This window comes from Carcharodon carcharias, unplaced genomic scaffold (genome assembly GCF_017639515.1).
Source record: "Carcharodon carcharias isolate sCarCar2 unplaced genomic scaffold, sCarCar2.pri scaffold_991_ctg1, whole genome shotgun sequence".
In the NCBI taxonomy this organism is placed as follows: Eukaryota; Metazoa; Chordata; class Chondrichthyes; order Lamniformes; family Lamnidae; genus Carcharodon; species Carcharodon carcharias.
Window position 1 is genome coordinate 12,501 of NW_024471197.1, and position 23,053 is coordinate 35,553.

General features: G+C 48.1%; 1 protein-coding gene across 1 annotated transcript in view; it reads left to right on the forward strand.

Moving 5' to 3' along the window:
- Window positions 1-21,041, forward strand: part of nit1 (nitrilase 1) — a gene marked incomplete at its 3' end in the record, with an annotated part of 33,107 nt that extends 12,066 nt beyond the window's left edge. Inside the window, exons 4-5 of the mRNA XM_041182660.1 lie at window positions 1-40; window positions 20,916-21,041. The exon at window positions 1-40 is cut by the window's left edge and continues 94 nt beyond it. Coding sequence (XP_041038594.1) covers window positions 1-40; window positions 20,916-21,041 — 166 coding nt within the window. The remainder of the gene's footprint in view (window positions 41-20,915) is intronic.
- Window positions 21,042-23,053: the final 2,012 nt, after the last annotated feature.

The following is a 23,053-nucleotide window of genomic DNA, read 5'->3' on the forward strand; positions in this document are numbered from 1 at the left end:
ACCTGGGATCGAGCCGCCCGTCAACACACCTATTGGAAAGGTGAGGCCGAGACCAGATCGACAGGACAGTGTAGAGGGAGCTTTACTCTGTATCTAACCCTGTGCTGTACCTGTCCTGGGAGTGTTTGATGGGGACAGTGTAGAGGGAGATTTACTCTGTATCTAACCCCGTGCTGTACCTGTCCTGGGAGTGTTTGATGGGGACAGTGTAGAGGGAGATTTACTCTGTATCTAACCCCGTGCTGTACCTGTCCTGGGAGTGTTTGATGGGGACAGTGTAGAGGGAGATTTACTCTGTATCTAACCCCGTGCTGTACCTGTCCTGGGAGAGTTTGATGGGGACAGTGTAGAGGGAGACTTACTCTGTATCTAACCCCGTGCTGTACATGTCCTGGGAGTGTTTGATGGGGACAGTGTAGAGGGAGCTTTACTCTATATCTAACACTGTGCTGTACCTGTCCTGGGAGTGTTTGATGGGGACAGTGTAGAGGGAGATTTACTCTGTATCTAACACTGTGCTGTACCTGTCCTGGGAGTGTTTGATGGGGACAGTGTAGAGGGAGCTTTACTCTGTATCTAACCCCGTGCTGTACCTGTCCTGGGAGTGTTTGATGGGGACAGTGTAGAGGGAGATTTACTCTGTATCTAACCCCATGCTATACCTGTCCTGGGAGTGTTTGATGGGGACAGTGCAGAGAGAGATTTACTCTGTATCTAACCCCGTGCTGTACCTGTCCTGGGAGTGTTTGATGGGGACGGTGTAGAGGGAGATTTACTCTGTATCTAGCTCCATGCTTTACCTGTCCTGGGAGTGTTTGATGGGGACAGTGTAGAGGGAGCTTTACTCTGTATCTAACCCCATGCTGTACCTGTCCTGTGAGTGTTTGATGTGGACAGAGTAGAGGGATATTTCCTCTGTAACTAACACCGTGCTGTACCTGTCCTGGGGGTGTTTCATGGGAACAGTGTAGAAGGAGCTATACTCTGTATCTAGCTCCATGCTTTACCTGTCCTGGGAGTGTTTGATGTAGAAAGTGTAGAGGGAGATTTAATCTGTATCTAACCCCGTGCTGTACCTGTCCTGAGAGCGTTTGATGGGGACAGTGTAGAGGGAGCTTTACTCTGTATCTAACCCCGTGCTGTACCTGTCCTGGGAGTGTTTGATGGAGACAGTGTAGAGAGAGATTTACTCTGTATCTAACCCCGTGCTGTACCTGTCCTGGGAGTGTTTGATGGGGACAGTGTAGAGGGAGATTTACTCTCTATCTAACCCCATGCTGTACCTGTCCTGGGAGTGTTTGATGGGGACAGTGTAGAGGGAGACTTACTCTATATCTAACCCTGTGCTGCACATGTCCTGGGAGTGTTTGATGGGGACAGTGTAGAGGGAGCTTTACTCTGTATCTAACACCGTGCTGTACCTGTCCTGGGAGTGTTTGATGGGGACAGTGTAGAGAGAGCTTTACTCTGCATCTAACAGCGTGCTGTACCTATCCTGGGAATGTTTGATGGGGACAGTGCGGAGGGAGATAGATTCTGTATCTAACCGCACGCTACACCTGTCCTGGGAGTGTTTGATGGGGACAGTGCAGAGGGAGATTTACTCTGTATCTAACCCCGTGAGGTAACTGTCCTGGGAGTGTTTGATGGGGACAGTGTAGAGGGAGCTTTAATCTGTATCTAACACCGTGCTGTACCTGTCCTGGGAGTGTTTGATGGGGACAGTGTAGAGGGTACTTTACTCTGTATCTAACCCCGTGCTGTACCTGTCCTGGGAGTGATTGATGGGGACAGTGTAGAAGAAGCTTTATTCTGTATCTGAACCTGTTCTGTACCTGTCCTGGGAGTGTTTGATGAGGACAGTATAGAGGGAGATTTACTCTGTATCTCACCCCGTGCTGTACCTGTCCTGGGAGTGTTTGTTGGGGACAGTATAGAGGGAGATTTACTCTGTATCTAACCCCATGCTGTACCTGTCCTGGGAGTGTTTGATGGGGACAGTGTAGAGGGAGATTTACTCTGTATCTAACCCCATGCTGTACCTGTCCTGGGAGTGTTTGATGGGGACAGTGCAGAGTGAGAATTTACTCTGTATCTAACCCTGTGCTGTTTCACTCCTGGGAGTGTTTGATGTGGACAGTGTAGAGGGAGATTTACTCTGTATCTAACCCTGTGCTGTACCTGTCCTGGGAGAATTTGATGGGGACAGTGGAGAGGGAGATTTACTCAGTATCTAACCCTGTGCTGTACCTTTCCTGGGAGAGTTTGATGGGGACAGTGGAGAGGGAGATTTACTCAGTATCTAACCCTGTGCTGTACCTTTCCTGGGAGAGTTTGATGGGGACGGTGTAGAGGGAGATTTACTCTGTATCTGACCCCGTGCTGTACCTGTCCTGGGAGTGTTTCATGGGGACAGTGTAGAAGTAGCTTTATTCTGTATCTAAACACGTGCTGTACCGGTCCTGTTAGTGTTTGATGGTCCAGTGTAGAGGGAGATTTACTCTGTATCTGACCTTATGCTGTACCTCTCCTGGGAGGGTTTGATGGGGACAGTGTAGAGGTACATTTACTGTGTATCGAACCGCGTGCTGTTTCTGACCTGGGAGTGTTTGATGGGAACAGTGTAGAGTTAGATTTACTCTGTATGTTACCTGCGCTGTACCTGTCCTGGGAGTCTTTGATGGAGACAGTGTACAGGGAGATTTACTCTGTATCTAACCCCGTGCTGTACCTGTACTGGGAATGTTTGATGGGGACAGTGTAGAGGGAGATTTACTCTGTATCTAACCCCATGCTGTACCTGTCCTGGGAGTGTTTCATGGGGACAGTGTAGAGGGAGCTTTACTCTGTATCTAACCCCGTGCTGTACCTGTCCTGGGAGTGTTTGATGTGGACAGATTAGAGGGAGCTTTCTAACTTTCCTCTGTAACTAACACCGTGCTGTACCTGTCCTGGGGGTGTTTCATGGGAACAGTGTAGAAGGAGCTATACTCTGTATCTAGCTCCATGCTTTACCTGTCCTGGGAGTGTTTGATGGGGACAGTGTAGAGGAAGATTTACTCTGTATCTAACCCCATGCTGTACCTGTCCTGGGAGTGTTTGATGATGACAGTGTAGAGGGAGATTTACTCTGCATCTAATCCCGTGCTGTACCTGTCCTGGGAGAGTTTGATGGGGACAGTGTAGAGGGAGACTTACTCTGTATCTGACCCCGTGCTGTACCTGTCCTGGGAGGGAGGATTTACTCTGTATCTGACCTTATGCTGTACCTCTCCTGGGAGGGTTTGATGGGGACAGTGTAGAGGTACATTTACTGTGTATCTAACTGCGTGCTGTTTCTGACCTGGGAGTGTTTGATGGGGACAGTGTAGAGGTAGATTTACTCTGTATGTTACCTGCGCTGTATCTGTCCTGGGAGTGTTTGATGGGGAGAGTGTAGAGTGAGATTCACTGTGTATCTAACCCCATACTGTACCTGTCCTGGGAGTCTTTGATTGAGACAGTGTACAGGGAGATTTACTCTGTATCTAACCCCGTGCTGTACCTGTACTGGGAATGTTTGATGGGGACAGTGTAGAGGGAGATTTACTCTGTATCTAACCCTGTGCTGTACCTGTCCTGGGAGTATTTGATGGGGACCGTTTAGAGGGAGATTTGCTCTGTATCTAACCCCGTGCTGTACCTGTCCTGGGAGTATTTGATGGGGACCGTTTAGAGGGAGATTTACTCTGTATCTAACCCCCTGTTGTACCTGTCCTGGGAGTGTTTGATGGGGACAGTGTAGAGGGAGATTTACTCTGTATCTAACCCGTGCTATACCTGTTCTGGGAGTGTTTGATTTGGACAGTTTAGAGGGAGATTTACTCTGTATCTGACCCCGTGCTGTACCTGTCCTGGGAGTGTTTCTTGGGGACAGTGTAGAAGTAGCTTTATTCTGTATCTAAACACGTGCTGTACCTGTCCTGGGAGTGTTTGATGGGCCAGTGTAGAGGGAGATTTACTCTGTATCTTACCTGCACTGTATCTGTCCTGGGAGTGTTTGATGGGGAGAGTGTAGAGTGAGATTCACTGTGTATCTAACCCCGTACTGTACCTGTCCTGGGAGTGTTTGATGGGGACAGTGTAGATGGAGCTTTACTCTGTATCTAACCCTGTGCTGTAGCTGTCCTGGAAGTGTTTGATGGGGACAGTGTAGAGGGAGATTTACTCTATACCTAACCTGTACTATACCTGTCCTGGGAGTGTTTCATGGGGACAGTGTAGAAGTAGCTTTATTCGTTATCTAAACACGTGCTGTACCTCTCCTGTGAGTGTTTGATGGGCCAGTGTATAGGGAGATTTACTCTGTATCTGACCCTATGCTGTACCTCTCCTGGGAGTAGTTGATGGGGACAGTGTAGAGGTACATTTACTGTGTATCTAACCGCTTGCTGTTTCTGACCTCGGAGTGTTTGACGGGGACAGTGTAGAGGTAGATTTACTCTGTATCTTACCTGCACTGTATCTGTCCTGGGAGTGTTTGATGGGGAGAGTGTAGAGTGAGAGTCACTGTGTATCTAACCCCGTACTGTACCTGTCCTGGGAGAGTTTGATGGGGACAGTGAAGAGGGAGATTTACTCTGTATCTGACCCCGTGTTGTACCTGTCCTGGGAGTGTTTCATGGGGACAGTGTAGAAGTCGCTTTATTCTGTATCTAAACATGTGCTGTACCTGTCCTGGGAGTGTTTGATGGGCCAGTGTAGAGGGAGATTTACTCTGTATCTGACCCTATGCTGTACCTCTCCTGGGAGGGTTTGATGGGGACAGTGTAGAGGTACATTTACTGTGTATCTAACCGCTTGCTGTTTCTGACCTGGGAGTGTTTGACGGGGACAGTGTAGAGGTAGATTTACTCTGTATGTTACCTGCACTGTATCTGTCCTGGGAGTGTTTGATGGCGCGAGTGTAGAGTGAGATTCACTGTGTATCTAACCCCGTACTGTACCTGTACTGGGAGTGTTTGATGGTGACAGTGTACAGGGAGATTTACTCTGTATCTAACCCCGTGCTGTACCTGTCCTGGGAGTGTGTGATGGGGAGAGTGTGGTGGGAGATTTGCTCTGTATCTAACCCCGTGCTGTACCTGTCCTGGGAGTATTTGATGGGGACAGTGTAGAGGGAGATTTGCTCTGTACCTAACCCCGTTCTGTACCTGTCCTGGGAGTGTTTGATGGGGACAGTGTAGAGGGAGATTTACTCTGTATCTAACCCCGTGCTGTACCTGTCCTGGGAGTTTTTGATGGGGACCGAGTCGAGGGTACTTTACTCTGTATCTAACCCCGTGCTCTACCTGTCCTGGGAGTGATTGATGGGGAGAGTGTAGAAGGAGCTTTATTCTGTATCTGAACCCGTGCTGTACCTGTCCTGGGAGTGTTTGATGAGGACAGTATAGAGGGAGCTTTACTCTGTATCTAACCCCGTGATGTACCTGTCCTGGGAGTGTTTGATGGGGACAGTATAGAGGGAGACTTACTCTGGATCTAACCCCATGGTGTACCTGTCCTGGGAGTGTTTGATGGGGACGGTGTAGAGGGAGCTTTACTCTGTATCTAACCCCATGCTGTACCTTTCCTGGGAGTGTTTGATGGGGACAGTGCAGAGGGAGAACTTACTCTGTATCTCACCCTGTGTTGATCCTCTCCTGGGAGTGTTTGATGTGGACAGTGTAGAGGGAGATTTACTCTGTATCTAACCCTGTGCTGTACCTTTCCTGGGAGCGTTTGATGGGGACAGTGTAGAGGGAGATTTACTCTGTATCTATCCCTGTGCTATACCTTTCCTGGGAAAGTTTGATGGGGACAGTGTAGAGTGTGATTTACTCTGTATCTAACCCCATGCTGTACCTGTCCTGGGAGAGTCTGATGGGGACAGTGTAGAGGGAGATTTACTCTGTATCTGACCCCGTGCTGTACCTGTCCTGGGAGTGTTTGATGGGTACAGTGTAGAGGGAGATTTACTCTGTATCTAACCCCGTGCTGTACCTGTCCTGGGAGTGTTTCATGGGGACAGTGTAGAAGTAGCTTTATTCTGTATCTAAACACGTGCTGTACCTGTCCTGGGAGTGTTTGATGGGCCAGTGTAGAGGGAGATTTACTCTGTATCTGACCCTATGCTGTTCCTCTCCTGGGAGGGTTTGATGGGGACAGTGTAGAGGTACATTTACTGTGTATCTAACCGCTTGCTGTTTCTGACCTTGGAGTGTTTGACGGGGACAGTGTAGAGGTAAATTTACTCTGTATCTTACCTGCACTGTATCTGTCCTGGGAGTGTTTGATGGGGAGAGTGTAGAGTGAGATTCACTGTGTATCTAACCCCGTACTGTACCTGTCCTGGGAGTGTTTGATGGAGACAGTGTACATGGAGATTTACTCTGTATCTAACCCCGTGCTGTACCTGTACTGGGAATGTTTGATGGGGACAGTGTAGATGGAGCTTTACTCTGTATCTAACCCTGTGCTGTAGCTGTCCTGGGAGTGTTTGATGGGGACAGTATAGAGGGAGATTTACTCTATACCTAACCTGTGCTGTACCTGTCCTGGGAGTGTGTGATGGGGAGAGCGTGGTGGGAGATTTGCTCTGTATCGAACCCCGTGCTGTACCTGTCCTGGGAGTATTTGATGGGGACAGTGTAGAGGGTGATTTACTCTGTACCTAACCCCGTATTGTACCTGTCCTGGGAGGGTCTGATGGGGACAGTGTAGAGGGAGATTTACTCTGTATCTGACCCCGTGCTGTACCTGTCCTGGGAGTGTTTCATGGGGACAGTGTAGAAGTAGCTTTATTCTGTTTCAATACACGTGCTGTACCTGTCCTGGGAGTGTTCGATTGTCCAGTGTAGAGGAAGATTTACTCTTTATCTGACCCTATGCTGTCCCTCTCCTGGGAGGTTTTGATGGGGACAGTGTAGAGGTACATTTACTGTGTATCTAACTGCTTGCTGTTTCTGACCTCGGAGTGTTTGACTGGGACAGTGTAGAGGTAGATTTACTCTGTATCTTACCTGCACTGTATCTGTCCTGGGAGTTTTTGATGGGGAGAGTGTAGAGTGAGATTCACTGTGTATCTAACCCCGTACTGTACCTGTCCTGTGAGTATTTGATGGGGACAGTGTAGAGGGAGATTTACTCTGCATCTAACCCCGTGCTAATACTGTCCTGGGAGTGTTTGATGGGGACAGTGTAGAGGGAGCTTTCCTCTGTAACTAACACCGTGCAGTACCTGTCTTGGGCGTGTTTGATGTAGATACTTTAGAGGGAGATTTAATCTGTATCTAACCCCGTGCTGTACCTGTCCTGAGAGTGTTTGATGGGGACAGTGTAGAGGGAGATTTACTCTGTATCTAACCCGTGCTATACCTGTCCTGGGAGTGTTTGATGGGGACAGTTTAGAGGGAGCTTTATTCTGTATCTAACCCCCTGTTGTACCTGTCCTGTGAGTGTTTGATGGGGACAGTGTAGAGGGAGATTTACTCTGTATCTAACCCCGTGCTGTACCTGTCCTGGGAGTTTTTGATGGGGACCGAGTAGAGGGTTATTTACTCTGTATCTAACCCCGTGCTCTACCTGTCCTGGGAGTGATTGATGGGGAGAGTGTAGAAGGAGCTTTATTCTGTATCTGAACCCGTGCTGTACCTGTCCTGGGAGTGTTTGATGAGGACAGTATAGAGGGAGCTTTACTCTGTATCTAACCCCGTGATGTACCTGTCCTGGGAGTGTTTGATGGGGACAGTATAGAGGGAGCTTTACTCTATATCTAACCCCATGCTGTACCTTTCCTGGGAGAGTTTGATGGGGACAGTGTAGAGGGAGATTTACTCTGTATCTATCCCTGTGCTATACCTTTCCTGGGAGAGTTTGATGGGGACAGTGTAGAGGGTGATTTACTCTGTATCTAACCCCGTGCTGTACCTGTCCTGGGAGTGTTTGATGGGGACAATGCAGAGGGAGAATTTACTCTGTATCTCACCCTGTGCTGATCCTCTCCTGGGAGTGTTTGATGTGGACAGTATAGAGGGAGATTTACTCTGTATCTAACCCTGTGCTGTACCTTTCCTGGGAGAGTTTGATGGGGACAGTGTAGAGGGAGTTTTACTCTGTATCTATCCCTGTGCTATACCTTTCCTGGGAGAGTTTGATGTGGACAGTGTAGAGGGTGATTTACTCTGTATCTAACCCCGTGCTGTACCTGTCCTGGGAGGGTCTGATGGGGACAGTGTAGAGGGAGATTTACTCTGTATCTGACCCCGTGCTGTACCTGTCCTGGATGTGTTTCATGGGGACAGTGTAGAAGTAGCTTTATTCTGTATCTAAACACGTGCTGTACCTGTCCTGGGAGTGTTTGATGGGCCAGTGTAGAGGGATATTTACTCTGTATCTGACCCTATGCTGTTCCTCTCCTGGGAGGGTTTGATGGGGACAGTGTAGAGGTACATTTACTGTGTATCTAACCGCTTTCTGTTTCTGACCTGTGAGTGTTTGACGGGGACAGTGTAGAGGTAGATTTACTCTGTATCTTACCTGCACTGTATCTGTCCTGGGAGTGTTTGATGGGGAGAGTGTAGAGTGAGATTCACTGTGTATCTAACCCCGTACTGTACCTGTCCTGGGAGTGTTTGATGGAGACAGTGTACATGGAGATTTACTCTGTATCTAACCCTGTGCTGTATCTGTCCTGGGAGTGTTTGATGGGGACAGTGTAGAGGGAGATTTGCTCTATACCTAACCTGTGCTGTACCTGTCCTGGGAGTGTGTGATGGGGAGAGTGTGGTGGGAGATTTGCTCTGTATCTAACGCCGTGCTGTTCCTGTCCTGGGAGTATTTGATGGGGACAGTGTAGAGGGAGATTTACTCTGTACCTAACCCCGTACTGTACCTGTCTTGGGAGTGTTTGATGGGGACAGTGTAGAGGGAGATTTACTCTGTATCTAACCCCGTGCTATTCCTGTCCTGGGAGTATTTGATGGGGACAGTGTAGACGGAGCTTTGCTCTGTATCTAACCCCGTGCTATACCTGTCCTGGGAGTGTTTGATGGGGACAGTGTAGTGGGAGATTTACTCTGTATCTAAACCCATGCTGTACCTGTCCTGTGAGTGTTTGATGTGGACAGAGTAGAGGGAGCTTTCCTCTGTAACTAACACCGTGCTGTACCTGTCCTGGGGGTGTTTCATGGGAACAGTGTAGAAGGAGCTCTACTCTGTATCTAGCCCCATGCTTTACCTGTCTGGGCGTGTTTGATGTAGATAGTTTAGAGGGAGATTTAATCTGTATCTAACCCCGTGCTGTACCTGTCCTGGGAGTGTTTCATGGGGACAGTGTAGAGGGAGCTTTACTCTGTATCTAACCCCGTGCTGTACCTGTCCTGAGAGTGTTTGATGGGGACAGTGCAGAGGGAGATTTACTCTGTATCTAACCCGTGCTATACCTGTTCTGGGAGTGTTTGATGGGGACAGTTTAGAGGGAGCTTTATTCTGTATCTAACCCCCTGTTGTACCTGTCCTGGGAGTGTTTGATGGGGACAGTGTAGAGGGAGATTTACTCTGTATCTAACCCCGTGCTCTACCTGTCCTGGGAGTGATTGATGGGGACAGTGTAGAAGGAGCTTTATTCTGTATCTGAACCCCTGTTGTACCTGTCCTGGGTGTGTTTGATGAGGACAGTGCAGAGGGAGAATTTACTCTGTATCTAACCCTGTGCTGTTCCTCTCCTGGGAGTGTTTGATGTGGACAGTGTAGAAGGAGATTTACTCTGTTTCTAACCCTGTGCTGTACCTTTCCTGGGAGAGTTTGATGGGGACAGTGTAGAGGGAGATTTACTTTGTATCTAACCCCGTGCTGTACCTGTCCTGGGAAAGTTTGATGGGGTCAGTGAAGAGGGAGATTTACTCTGTATCTATCCCTGTGCTATACCTTTCCTGGGAGAGGTTGATGGGGACAGTGTAGAGGGAGATTTACTCTGTATCTGACCCCGTGCTGTACCTGTCCTGGGAGTGTCTCATGGGGACAGTGTAGAAGTAGCTTTATTCTGTATCTAAACATGTGCTGTACCTGTCCTGGGAGTGTTTGATGGGCCAGTGTAGAGGGAGATTTACTCTGTATCTGACCCTATGCTGTACCTCTCCTGGGAGGGTTTGATGGGGACAGTGTAGAGGTGCATTTACTGTGTATCTAACCGCTTGCTGTTTCTGACCTGTGAGTGTTTGACGGGGACAGTGTAGAGGTAGATTTACTCTGTATCTTACCTGCACTGTATCTGTCCTGGGAGTGTTTGATGGGGAGAGTGTAGAGTGAGATTCACTGTGTATCTAACCCCCTCCTGTACCTGTCCTGGGAGTGTTTGATGGGGACAGTGTAGAGGGAGATTTACTCTGTATCTAACCCCGTGCTATACCTGTCCTGGGAGTGTTTGATGGGGACAGTGTAGAGGGAGCTTTACTCTGTATCTAACCCCGTGCTATACCTGTCCTGGGAGTGTTTGATGGGGACAGTGTAGAGGGAAATTTACTCTGTATCTAACCCCATGCTGTACCTGTCCTCGGAGTGTTTGATGGGGACAGTGCAGAGGGAGAATTTACTCTGTATCTAACCCTGTGCTGTTCCTCTCCTGCGAGTGTTTGATGTGGACAGTGTAGAGGGAGATTTACTCTGTATCTAACCCTGTGCTGTACCTATCCTGGGAGAGTTTGATGGGAACAGTGTAGAGGGAGATTTACTCTGTATCTAACCCCGTGCTGTACCTGTCCTGGGAGAGTTTGATGGGGACAGTGTAGTGGGAGATTTACTCTTTATCTAACCCTGTGCTGTACCTTTCCTGGGAGAGTTTGATGGGGACAGTGTAGAGGGTGATTTACTCTGTATCTAACCCCGTGCTGTATCTGTCCTGGGAGAGTTTGATGGGGACAGTGTAGAGGGAGATTTACTCTGTAGCTGACCCCGTGCTGTACCTGTCGTGGGAGTGTTTCATGGTGACAGTGTAGAAGTAGCTTTATTCTGTATCTAAACACGTTCTGTACCTGTCCTGGGAGTGTTTGATGGGCCAGTGTTGAGGGTGATTTACTCTGTATCTGACTCTATGCTGTACCTTTCCTGGGAGGGTTTGATGGGGACAGTGTAGAGGTACATTTACTGTGTATCTAACCGCGTTCTTTTTCTTACCTGGGAGTGTTTGATGGGGACAGTGTAGAGGTAGATTTACTCTGTATCTTACCTGCGCTGTATCTGTCCTGGCAGTGTTTGATGGGGAGAGTTTGGAGTGAGATTCACTGTGTATCTAACCCCGTACTGTACCTGTCCTGGGAGTGTTTGATGGAGACAGTGTTCAGGGAGATATACTCTGTATCTAACCCCGTGCTGTACCTGTACTGGGAATGTTTGATGGGGACAGTGTAGAGGGAGATTTACTCTGTATCTAACCCCATGCTGTACCTGTCCTGGGAGTGTTTGATGGGGACAGTGCAGAGGGAGATTTACTCTGTATCTAACCCGTGCTATACCTGTTCTGGGAGTGTTTGATGGGGACAGTTTAGAGGGAGCTTTATTCTGTATCTAACCCCCTGTTGTACCTTTCCTGGGAGTGTTTGATGGGGACAGTGTAGAGGGAGATTTACTCTGTATCTAACCCCATGCTGTACCTGTCCTGGGAGTTTTTGATGGGGACAGAGTAGAGGGTACTTTACTCTGTATCTAACCCCGTGCTCTACCTGTCCTGGGAGTGATTGATGGGGACAGTGTAGAAGGAGCTTTATTCTGTATCTGAACCCCTGTTGTACCTGTCCTGGGAGTGTTTGATGAGGACAGTGCAGAGGGAGAATTTACTCTGTATCTAACCCTGTGCTGTTCCTCTCCTGGGAGTGTTTGATGTGGACAGTGTAGAAGGAGATTTACTCTGTTTCTAACCCTGTGCTGTACCTTTCCTGGGAGAGTTTGATGGGGACAGTGTAGAGGGAGATTTACTTTGTATCTAACCCCGTGCTGTACCTGTCCTGGGAAAGTTTGATGGGGTCAGTGAAGAGGGAGATTTACTCTGTATCTATCCCTGTGCTATACCTTTCCTGGGAGAGGTTGATGGGGACAGTGTAGAGGGAGATTTACTCTGTATCTGACCCCGTGCTGTACCTGTCCTGGGAGTGTCTCATGGGGACAGTGTAGAAGTAGCTTTATTCTGTATCTAAACACGTGCTGTACCTGTCCTGGGAGTGTTTGATGGGCCAGTGTAGAGGGAGATTTACTCTGTATCTGACCCTATGCTGTACCTCTCCTGGGAGGATTTGATGGGGACAGTGAAGAGGTACATTTACTGTGTATCTCACCGCTTGCTGTTTCTGACCTGTGAGTGTTTGACGGGGACAGTGTAGAGGTAGATTTACTCTGTATCTTACCTGCACTGTATCTGTCCTGGGAGTGTTTGATAGGGAGAGTGTAGAGTGAGATTCACTGTGTATCTAACCCCCTACTGTACCTGTCCTGGGAGTATTTGATGGGGACAGTGTAGAGGGAGATTTACTCTGTACCTAACCCCGTGCTGTACCTGTCCTGGGAGTGTTTGATGGGGACAGTGTAGAGGGAGATTTACTCTGTATCTAACCCCGTGCTATACCTGTCCTGGGAGTGTTTGATGGGGACAGTGTAGAGGGAGCTTTACTCTGTATCTAACCCCATGGTGTACCTGTCCTGGGAGTGTTTGATGGGGACAGTGTAGAGGGAACTTTACTTTGTATCTAACCCCATGCTGTACCTGTCCTGTGAGTGTTTGATGTGGACAGAGTAGAGGGAGCTTTCCTCTGTAACTAACACCGTGCTGTACCTGTCCTGGGAGTGTTTGATGTGGACAGAGTAGAGGGAGCTTTCCTCTGTAACTAACACCGTGCTGTACCTGTCCTGGGGGTGTTTCATGGGAACAGTGTAGAAGGAGCTATACTTTGTATCTAGCTCCATGCTTTACCTGTCCTGGGCGTGTTTGATTTCGATAGTTTAGAGGGAGATTTAATCTGTATCTAACCCCGTGCTGTACCTGTCCTGAGAGTGTTTGATGGGGACAGTGTAGAGGAAGATTTACTCTGTATCTAACCCCGTGCTGTACCTGTCCTGAGAGTGTTTGATGGGGACAGTGTAGAGGAAGATTTACTCTGTATCTAACCCCGTGCTGTACCTGTCCTGGGAGTGTTTGATGGGTACAATGTAGAGGGAGATTTACTCTGTATCTAACCCCGTGCTGTACCTGTCCTGGTAGTGTTTAATGGGGACAGTGTAGAGGGAGATTTACTCTGTATCTAACCCGTGCTATACCTGTTCTGGGAGTGTTTGATGGGGACAGTGTAGAGGGAGATTTACTCTGTATCTAACCCGTGCTATACCTGTTCTGGGAGTGTTTGATGGGGACAGTGTAGAGGGAGATTTACTCTGTATCTAACCCGTGCTATACCTGTTCTGGGAGTGTTTGATGGGGACAGTGTAGAGGGAGATTTACTCAGTATCTAACCCCATGCTGTACCTGTCCTGGGAGTTTTTGATGGGGACAGAGTAGAGGGTACTTTACTCTGTATCTAACCCCGTGCTCTACCTGTCCTGGGAGTGTTTGATGGGGACAGTGTAGAAGGAGCTTTATTCTGTATCTGAACCCGTGCTGTACCTGTCCTGGGAGTGTTTGATGAGGACAGTATAGAGGGAGCTTTACTCTGTATCTAACCCCGTGATGTACCCGTCCTGGGAGTGTTTGATGGGGACAGTATAGAAGGAGATTTACTCTGTATCTAACCCCATGCTGTAGCTGTCCTGGGAGTGTTTGATGGGGACAGTGTAGAGGGAGATTTACTCTGTATCTAACCCCGTGCTATACCTGTCCTGGGAGTGTTTGATGGGGACAGTGTAGAGGGAGCTTTACTCTGTATCTAACCCCATGGTGTACCTGTCCTGGGAGTGTTTGATGGGGACAGTGTAGAGGGAACTTTACTTTGTATCTAACCCCATGCTGTACCTGTCCTGTGAGTGTTTGATGTGGACAGAGTAGAGGGAGCTTTCCTCTGTAACTAACACCGTGCTGTACCTGTCCTGGGGGTGTTTCATGGGAACAGTGTAGAAGGAGCTATACTTTGTATCTAGCTCCATGCTTTACCTGTCCTGGGCGTGTTTGATTTCGATAGTTTAGAGGGAGATTTAATCTGTATCTAACCCCGTGCTGTACCTGTCCTGAGAGTGTTTGATGGGGACAGTGTAGAGGAAGATTTACTCTGTATCTAACCCCGTGCTGTACCTGTCCTGAGAGTGTTTGATGGGGACAGTGTAGAGGAAGATTTACTCTGTATCTAACCCCGTGCTGTACCTGTCCTGGGAGTGTTTGATGGTGACAGTGTAGAGGAAGATTTACTCTGTATCTAACCCCGTGCTGTACCTGTACTGGGAGTGTTTGATGGGGACAGTGTAGAGGAAGATTTACTCTGTATCTAACCCCGTGCTGTACCTGTCCTGGGAGTGTTTGATGGGTACAATGTAGAGGGAGATTTACTCTGTATCTAACCCCGTGCTGTACCTGTCCTGGGAGTGTTTAATGGGGACAGTGTAGAGGGAGATTTACTCTGTATCTAACCCGTGCTATACCTGTTCTGGGAGTGTTTGATGGGGACAGTGTAGAGGGAGATTTACTCTGTATCTAACCCGTGCTATACCTGTTCTGGGAGTGTTTGTTGGGGACAGTGTAGAGGGAGATTTACTCTGTATCTAACCCGTGCTATACCTGTTCTGGGAGTGTTTGATGGGGACAGTGTAGAGGGAGATTTACTCAGTATCTAACCCCATGCTGTACCTGTCCTGGGAGTTTTTGATGGGGACAGAGTAGAGGGTACTTTACTCTGTATCTAACCCCGTGCTCTACCTGTCCTGGGAGTGTTTGATGGGGACAGTGTAGAAGGAGCTTTATTCTGTATCTGAACCCGTGCTGTACCTGTCCTGGGAGTGTTTGATGAGGACAGTATAGAGGGAGCTTTACTCTGTATCTAACCCCGTGATGTACCCGTCCTGGGAGTGTTTGATGGGGACAGTATAGAAGGAGATTTACTCTGTATCTAACCCCATGCTGTAGCTGTCCTGGGAGTGTTTGATGGGGACAGTGTAGAGGGAGATTTACTCTGTATCTAACCCCATGCTGTACCTGTCCTGGGAGTGTTTGATGGGGACAGTGCAGAGGGAGAATTTACTCTGTATCTAACACTGTGCTGTTCCTCTCCTGCGAGTGTTTGATGTGGACAGTGTAGAGGGAGATTTACTCTGTATCTAACCCTGTGCTGTACCTATCCTGGGAGAGTTTGATGGGAACAGTGTAGAGGGAGATTTACTCTGTATCTAACCCCGTGCTGTACCTGTCCTGGGAGAGTTTGATGGGGACAGTGTAGTGGGAGATTTACTCTTTATCTAACCCTGTGCTGTACCTTTCCTGGGAGAGTTTGATGGGGACAGTGTAGAGGGTGATTTACTCTGTATCTAACCCCGTGCTGTATCTGTCCTGGGAGAGTTTGATGGGGACAGTGTAGAGGGAGGTTTACTCTGTATCTGACCCCGTGCTGTACCTGTCCTGGGAGTGTTTCATGGGGACAGTGTAGAAGTAGCTTTATTCTGTATCTAAACACGTGCTGTGCCTGTCCTGGGAGTGTTTGATGGGCCAGTGTTGAGGGTGATTTACTCTGTATCTGACCCTATGCTGTACCTTTCCTGGGAGGGTTTGATGGGGACAGTGTAGAGGTACATTTACTGTGTATCTAACCGCGTTCTTTTTCTTACCTGGGAGTGTTTGATGGGGACAGTGTAGAGGTAGATTTACTCTGTATCTTACCTGCGCTGTATCTGTCCTGGCAGTGTTTGATGGGGAGAGTTTGGAGTGAGATTCACTGTGTATCTAACCCCGTACTGTACCTGTCCTGGGAGTTTTTGATGGAGACAGTGTTCAGGGAGATTTACTCTGTATCTAACCCCGTGCTGTACCTGTACTGGGAGTATTTCATGGGGACAGTGTAGAGGGAGATTTACTCTGTATCTAACCCCATGCTGTACCTGTCCTGTGAGTGTTTGATGTGGACAGAGTAGAGGGAGCTTTCCTCTGTAACTAACACCGTGCTGTACCTGTCCTGGGGGTGTTTCATGGGAACAGTGTAGAAGGAGCTATACTCTGTATCTAACTCCATGCTTTACCTGTCCTGGGCGTGTTTGATGTAGGTAGTGTAGAGGGAGATTTATTCTGTATCTAACCCCGTGCTGTACCTGTCCTGGGAGTGTTTGATGGGGACAGTGCAGAGGGAGTTTTACTCTGTATCTAACCCCGTGCTGTACCTGTCCTGGGAGTGTTTGATGGGGACAGTGTAGAGGGAGATTTACTCTGTATCTAACCCCATACTGTACCTGTCCTGGGAGTGTTTGATGGGCACAGTGTACAGGGAGATTTACTCTGTATTTAACCCCATACTGTACCTGTCCTGGGACTGTTTGATGGGGACAGTGTACAGGGAGATTTACTCTGTATCTAACCCCGTGCTGTACCTGTCCTGGGAATGTTAGATTGGGACAGTGTAGAAGGAGCTTTACTCTGTATCTAACCCTGTGCTGTAACTGTCCTGGGGATGTTTGATGGGGTCAGTTTAGAGGCAGCTTTATTCTGTATCTAACCCCGTGTTGTACCTTTCCTGGGAGTGTTTGATGGGGACAGTGTAGAGGGAGATTTACTCTCTCTCTAACCTGTGCTGTACCTGTCCTGGGAGTGTTTGATGGGAAGAGTGTGGAGGGAGATTTGCTCTGTATCTAACCGCATACAGTACCTGTCCTGGGAGTGTTTGATGGGGGCAGTGTAGAGGGAGATTTATTCTGTGTCTAACCCGTTGCTATACCTGTCCTGGGAGTGTTTGATGGGGACAGTGTAGAAGGAGCTTTACTCCGTATCTAATCCCGTTCTGTACCTCTCCTGGGAGTGCTTGATGGGTACAGTGCAGAGGGGGATTTACTCTGTATCTAACCCCGTGCTGTACCTGTCCTGGGAGTGTTTGATGGGGACAGAGTAGATGGGGCTTTACTCTGTAACTAACACCGTGCTGTACCTGTCCTGGGGGTGTTTGATGGGGACAGTGTAGAGGGAGATTTACTCTGTATCGAACCCGATGGTATACCTCTCCTGGGAGTGTTTGATGGGGACCGTGTAGATGTACATTTACTCTGTATCGAACCTGTGCTGTACCTGTCCTGGGAGTGGTTGATGGGGACAGTGTAGAGGGAAATTCACTCTGTATCTAACCCTATGCTGTAGCTCTCCTGGGAGTGTTTGATGGGGACAGTGTAGAGGGAGATTTACTCTGTATCTAACCCCGTGCTGTACCTCTCCTGGGAGTGTTTGATGGGGACAGTGTAGAAGAAGCTTTTCTCTGTATCTAACCCCATGCTGTACCTGTCCTGGGAGTGTTTGATTGGGACAGTGTAGAGGGAGCTTTACTCTGTATCTAACGCCGTGCTTTACCTGTCCTGGGAGTTTTTGATGGGGACAGTGTAGGGGGGGATTTAATGTGTATCTAACACCGTGTTGTACCAGTCCTGTTTGTGTTTAATGGGGACAGAGTAGACGATACTTTACTCTGTATCTAACCCCGTGCTCTACCCGTCCTGCGAGTGTTTGAGGGGACAGGGTAGAGGGAGATTTACTCTGTGCCTAACCCTGTTCTGTGTCTGTGCTGGGAGTGTTTGATGTGGACAGTGTACAGGGAGCTTTTCTCTGTATCTAACCACGTGCTGTACCTGTCCTGGGGGTGTTTGATGGGGACAGTGTAGAGGGAGATTTACTCTGTATCGAACCCGATGCTATACCTCTCCTGGGAGTGTTTGATGGGGACCGTGTAGAGGTATATTTACTGTGTATCTAACCCCTTGTTTTTCCTGACCAGGGAGTGTTTAATGGGGTCAGTGTAGAGGTAGATTTACTCTGTATGTAACCTGTGCTGTTCCTTTCCTGGGATTGTTTGATGGGGACAGTGTAGAGGGAGATTTACTCTGTATCTAACCCTATGCCATACCTCTCCAACGATTGTTTGATTGGGACAGTGTATAGGTAGATTTACTGTGTATCTAATCCCACGCTGTTTCTGACTTGGGAGTGTTTGATGGGGACAGTGTAGAGGTAGATTTACTCTGTATCTAACCCCATGTTGTACCTGTCCTGGAAGTGTTTGATTGGGACAGTGTAGAGGTAGATTTGCTCTGTAACTTGCCCCATGTTGTACATGTCCTGGGAGTATTTGATGGGGACAGTGTGGAGGTAGATTTACTCTGTATCTAACCTGTGCTGTACCTGTCCTGGGAGTGTTTGATGGGCGGAGAGTAGAGTGAGATTTACTGTGTATCTAACCCCATACTGTACCTCTCCTGGGATTGTTTGATGGGGACAGTGTACAGGGAGGTTTGCTCTGTATCTAACCCCGTTCTGTACCTGTCCTGGGAATGTTTGATGGGAACAGTGTAGAGGGAGCTTTACACTGTATCTAACCCCGTGCTGTACCTGTCCTGGGAGAGTTTGATGGGGACAGTGTAGATGGGGGCTTTACTCTGTATCTAACCCCGTGCTGTACCTGTCCTGGGAGTGTTTGATGGGGACAGTTTAGAGGGAGCTTTATTCTGAATCTAACCCCGTGTTCTACCTGTCCTTTGAGTGTTTGATGGCGACAGTGTAGAGGGAGCTTTACTCTGTATCTAACCCCGTGCTGTACATGTCCTTGTAGTTTTTGATGGGGATAGTATATCGTGGGATTTAATGTGTATCTAACACCGTGATGTACATGTCCTTGGAGTTTTTGATGGGGACAGTATATCGTGGGATTTAATGTGTATCTAACACCGTGATGTACCAGTCCTGCGAGTGTTTGATCGGGACAGATTAGAGGGTACTTTACCATGTATCTAACCCCGTGTTCTACCTGTCCTGGGATTGGTTGATGGGGACAGTGTGGAGGGAGCTTTATTCTGTATCTAAACCCGTGCTGTACCTGTCCTGGGAGTGTTTGATGTGGACAGTGTAGAGAGAGCTTTACTCTGTATCTAACCTATGCTGTACCTTACCTTGGAGTGCTTGTTGGGCTCAGTGTAGCGGGGGATTTACTCTGTGTCTAACCCCGTGTTGTACCTGTCCTGGGAGTGTTTGATGGGGATAGAGTGGAGGGAGCTTTACTGTGTATCTAAAACCGTGCTGTACCGGTCCTGGGAATGTTTCATCGTGACAGTGTAGAAGGAGCTATACTCTGTATCGAGCACCATGCTTTACCTCTCCTGGGAGTGTTTGATGGGGACCGTGTAGAGAGAGATTTACCCCTTATCTAACCCCGTGATGTCCCTGTCCTGGGAGTGTTTGATGGGGACAGTGTGGAGGGAGATTTACTCTATATCTAACCCCGTGCTGTACTTGTCCTGGGAGTGTTTGATGGGTCAGTGTAGAGAGAGATTGACTCTGTATCTATCCCCGTGCTGTACCTGTCCTGGGAGTGTTTGGTGGAGACAGTGTAGAAGGAGCTTTTCTCTGTATCTAAACCTGTGCTGTACCAGTCCTGGGAGTATCTGATGGGGACAGTGTAGAGCGAGATTCACTCTGTATCTAACCCCGGGCTGTACCTGTCCTTGGAGTGTTTCATACGGCCAGTGTAGAGGGAGCATTTCTCTACATCTAACCCTGTGTTTCACCTGTCCTGGGATTATTTGATGGGGACAGTGTAGAGAGAGATTTACACTGTATCTAACCCCGTGCTGTACCTGTCCTGGGAGGGTTTGATGGGGACAGTGTAGACGGAGCTTGACTCTGTATCTAACCCCGTACTGTACCTGTCCTGGGAGTTTTTGATGGGTCAGTGTAGAGGGAGCATAATTCTTTATCTAACCCGGTGGTGTACCTGTCCTGGGAGTGTTTGATGGGGACAGTGTAGATGGAACTTTACTCTCTGTCTAACCCTTTCCTGTACCTGTCCTGGGAGTGTTTGTTGGGGACAGTGTAGAGGGAGATTTACTCTGTATCTAACCCCGTGCTGTACCTACCTGGGAGTGTTTGATGGGGACAGTGTAGAGGGAGCTTTACTCTGTATCTAACCCTGTGCTGTACCTGTCCTGGGAGTGATTGATGGGGACAGTGTAGAGAGAGATTTACTCTGTATCTAACCCCGTGCTGTACCTGTCCTGGGAGTGTTTGATGGGGACAGTGTATAGAGAGATTTACTCTGTATCTAACCCCATGTTGTACCTTTCCTGGGAGTGTTTGATGGGCACAGTGTACAGGGAGCTTTACTCTGTATCTAACCCCGTGCTGTACCTGTCCTGGGAGTGTTTGATGGGGACAGTGTAGAGAGAGATTTACTCTGTATCTAACCCCATGTTGTACCTGTCCTGGGAGTGTTTGATAGGGACAGTGTAGAGGGAGCTTTACTCTGTATCTAACCCCGTGCTGTACCTGTCCTGGGAGTGTTTGATGGGGACAGTGTAGAGGGAGATTTACTCTGTATCTAACCTGTGCTGTACATTTCCTGGGAGTGTTTGATGGGGACAGTATAGAGGGAGCTTTATTCTGTATCTAACCCCGGGTTGTACCTGTCCTGGGAGTGTTTGATGGGGACAGTGTAGAGCTAGATTTACTCTGTATCTAACCTGTGCTGTACCTTTCCTGGGAGTGTTTGATGGGGACAGTTTAGAGGGAGCTTTATTCTGTATCTAACCCCGTGCTGTACCTGTCCTGGGAGTTTTTGATGGGGAGAGTTAGGAGGGAGATTTCCTCTGTATCTAACCCCGTACTATACTTGTCCTGGGGGTGATTGATGGGGACGGAATAGAGGGCGATTTACTCTCTCTATCTAACCTCGTGCTGTACCTGTATCTGGCTCTGTCAGGTGGGTCTCTCGATCTGCTACGACCTTCGTTTTCCAGAAGTATCCCAGGTATTGACTCACGCAGGAGCAGAAGTCTTGACATTCCCATCAGCATTCACTGTGACAACCGGACGAGCTCATTGGGAGGTTAGTTTATTTGTCAGTCCGGGTGTGAAGGTACACTCCTTTAATAGTGATTTCAGTGTGTGTGTGATCCCGGGTGTGAAGGAACACTTCTTTATTAGTGATTTCAGTGTGTGTGTGTGTGTGAGCCTGGGCGTGAAGGAACACACCTTTAATAGTGATTTCAGTGTGTGAGAGCCCGGGTGTGAAGGAACACTCCTTTAATAGTGATTTCAGTGTGTGTGAGTCCGGGTGTGCAGGAACACTCCTTTAATAGTGATTTCAGTGTGTGTGAGTCCGGGTGTGAAGGAACACTCCTTTAATAGTGATTTCAGTGTGTGTGAGCCCGGGTGTGAAGGAACACTCCTTTAATAGTGATTTCACTGTGTGTGAGTCTGGGTGTGAAGGAACCATCCTTTAATAGTGATTTCAGTGGGTGTGTGATCCCGGGTGTGAAGGAACACTCCTTTATTAGTGATTTCAGTGTGTGTGTGTGAGCCCATGTGTGAAGGAACCCTCCTTTAATATTGATTTCAGTGTGTGTGTGTGAGCCCATGTGTGAAGGAACACTCCTTTAATAGTGATTTCAGTGTGTGTGTGTGTGAGTCTGGGTGTGAAGGAACACTCCTTTACTAGTGATTTCAGTGTGTGTGTGAGCCCGGCTGTGAAGGAACACTCCTTTAAAAGTGATTTCAGTGTGTGTGAGTCCGGGTGTGAAGGAACACTCCTTTAATGGTGATTTCAGTGTGTTTGAGCCCGGGTGTGACGGAACACTCCTTTAATAGTGATTTCAGTGTGTGTGAGTCCGGGTGTGAAGGAACACTCCTTTAATAGTGATTTCAGTGTGTGTGTGAGTCCGGGTGTGAAGGAACACTCCTTTAATAGTGATTTCAGTGTGCGTGTGAGAGTCCGGGTGTGCAGGAACACTTCTTTAATAGTGATTTCAGTGTGCGTGTGAGAGTCCGGGTGTGCAGGAACACTCCTTTAATAGTGATTTCAGTGTGTGTGTGAGAGTCTGTCTGTGCAGGAACACTCCTTTAATAGTGATTTCAGTGTGTGTGTGAGAGTCCGTGTGTGCAGGAACACTCCTTTAATAGTGATTTCAGTATGTGTGTGTGAGCCCGGGTGTGAAGGAACACTCCTTTAATAGTGATTTCAGTGTGTGTGAGTCCGGGTGTGCAGGAACACTCCTTTAATAGTGATTTCAGTGTGTGTGAGTCCGGGTGTGAAGGAACACTCCTTTAATAGTAATTTCAGTGTGTTTGAGGCCGGGTGTGAAGGAACACTCCTTTAATAGTGATTTCAGTGTGTGTGAGTCCGGGTGTGCAGGAACACTCCTTTAATAGTGAGTTCAGTGTGTGTGAGTCCGGGTGTGAAGGAACACTCCTTTAATAGTGATTTCACTGTGTGTGAGTCTGGGTGTGAAGGAACACTCCTTTAATAGTGATTTCAGTGGGTGTGTGATCCCGGGTGTGACGGAACACTCCTTTAATAGTGATTTCAGTGTGTGTGAGCCTGGGTGTGAAGGAACACTCCTTTTATAGTGATTTCAGTGTGTGTGTGTGAGCCCATGTGTGAAGGAACACTCCTTTAATATTGATTTCAGTGTGTGTGTTTGAGCCCATGTGTGAAGGAACACTCCTTTAATAGTGATTTCAGTGTGTGTGTTATCCCGGGTGTGAAGGAACACTCCTTTAATAGTGATTTCAATGTGTGTGTGTGTGTGTGAGCCCGGTTGTGAACGAACACTCCTTTAATAGTGATTTCAGTGTGAGTGTGTGTGAGTCTGGGTGTGAAGGAACACTCCTTTAATAGTGATTTCAGTGTGTGTGTGAGCCCGGGTGTGAAGGAACACTCCTTTAATAGTGATTTCAGTATGTGAGAGTCCGGGTGTGAAAGAACACTCGTTTAATAGTGATTTCAGTGTGTGTGTGAGTCCGGGTGTGAAGGAACACTCCTTTAATAGTGATTTCAGTGTGTATGTGTGAGCCCAGGTGTGAAGGAACACTCCTTTAATAGTGATTTCAGTGTGTGTG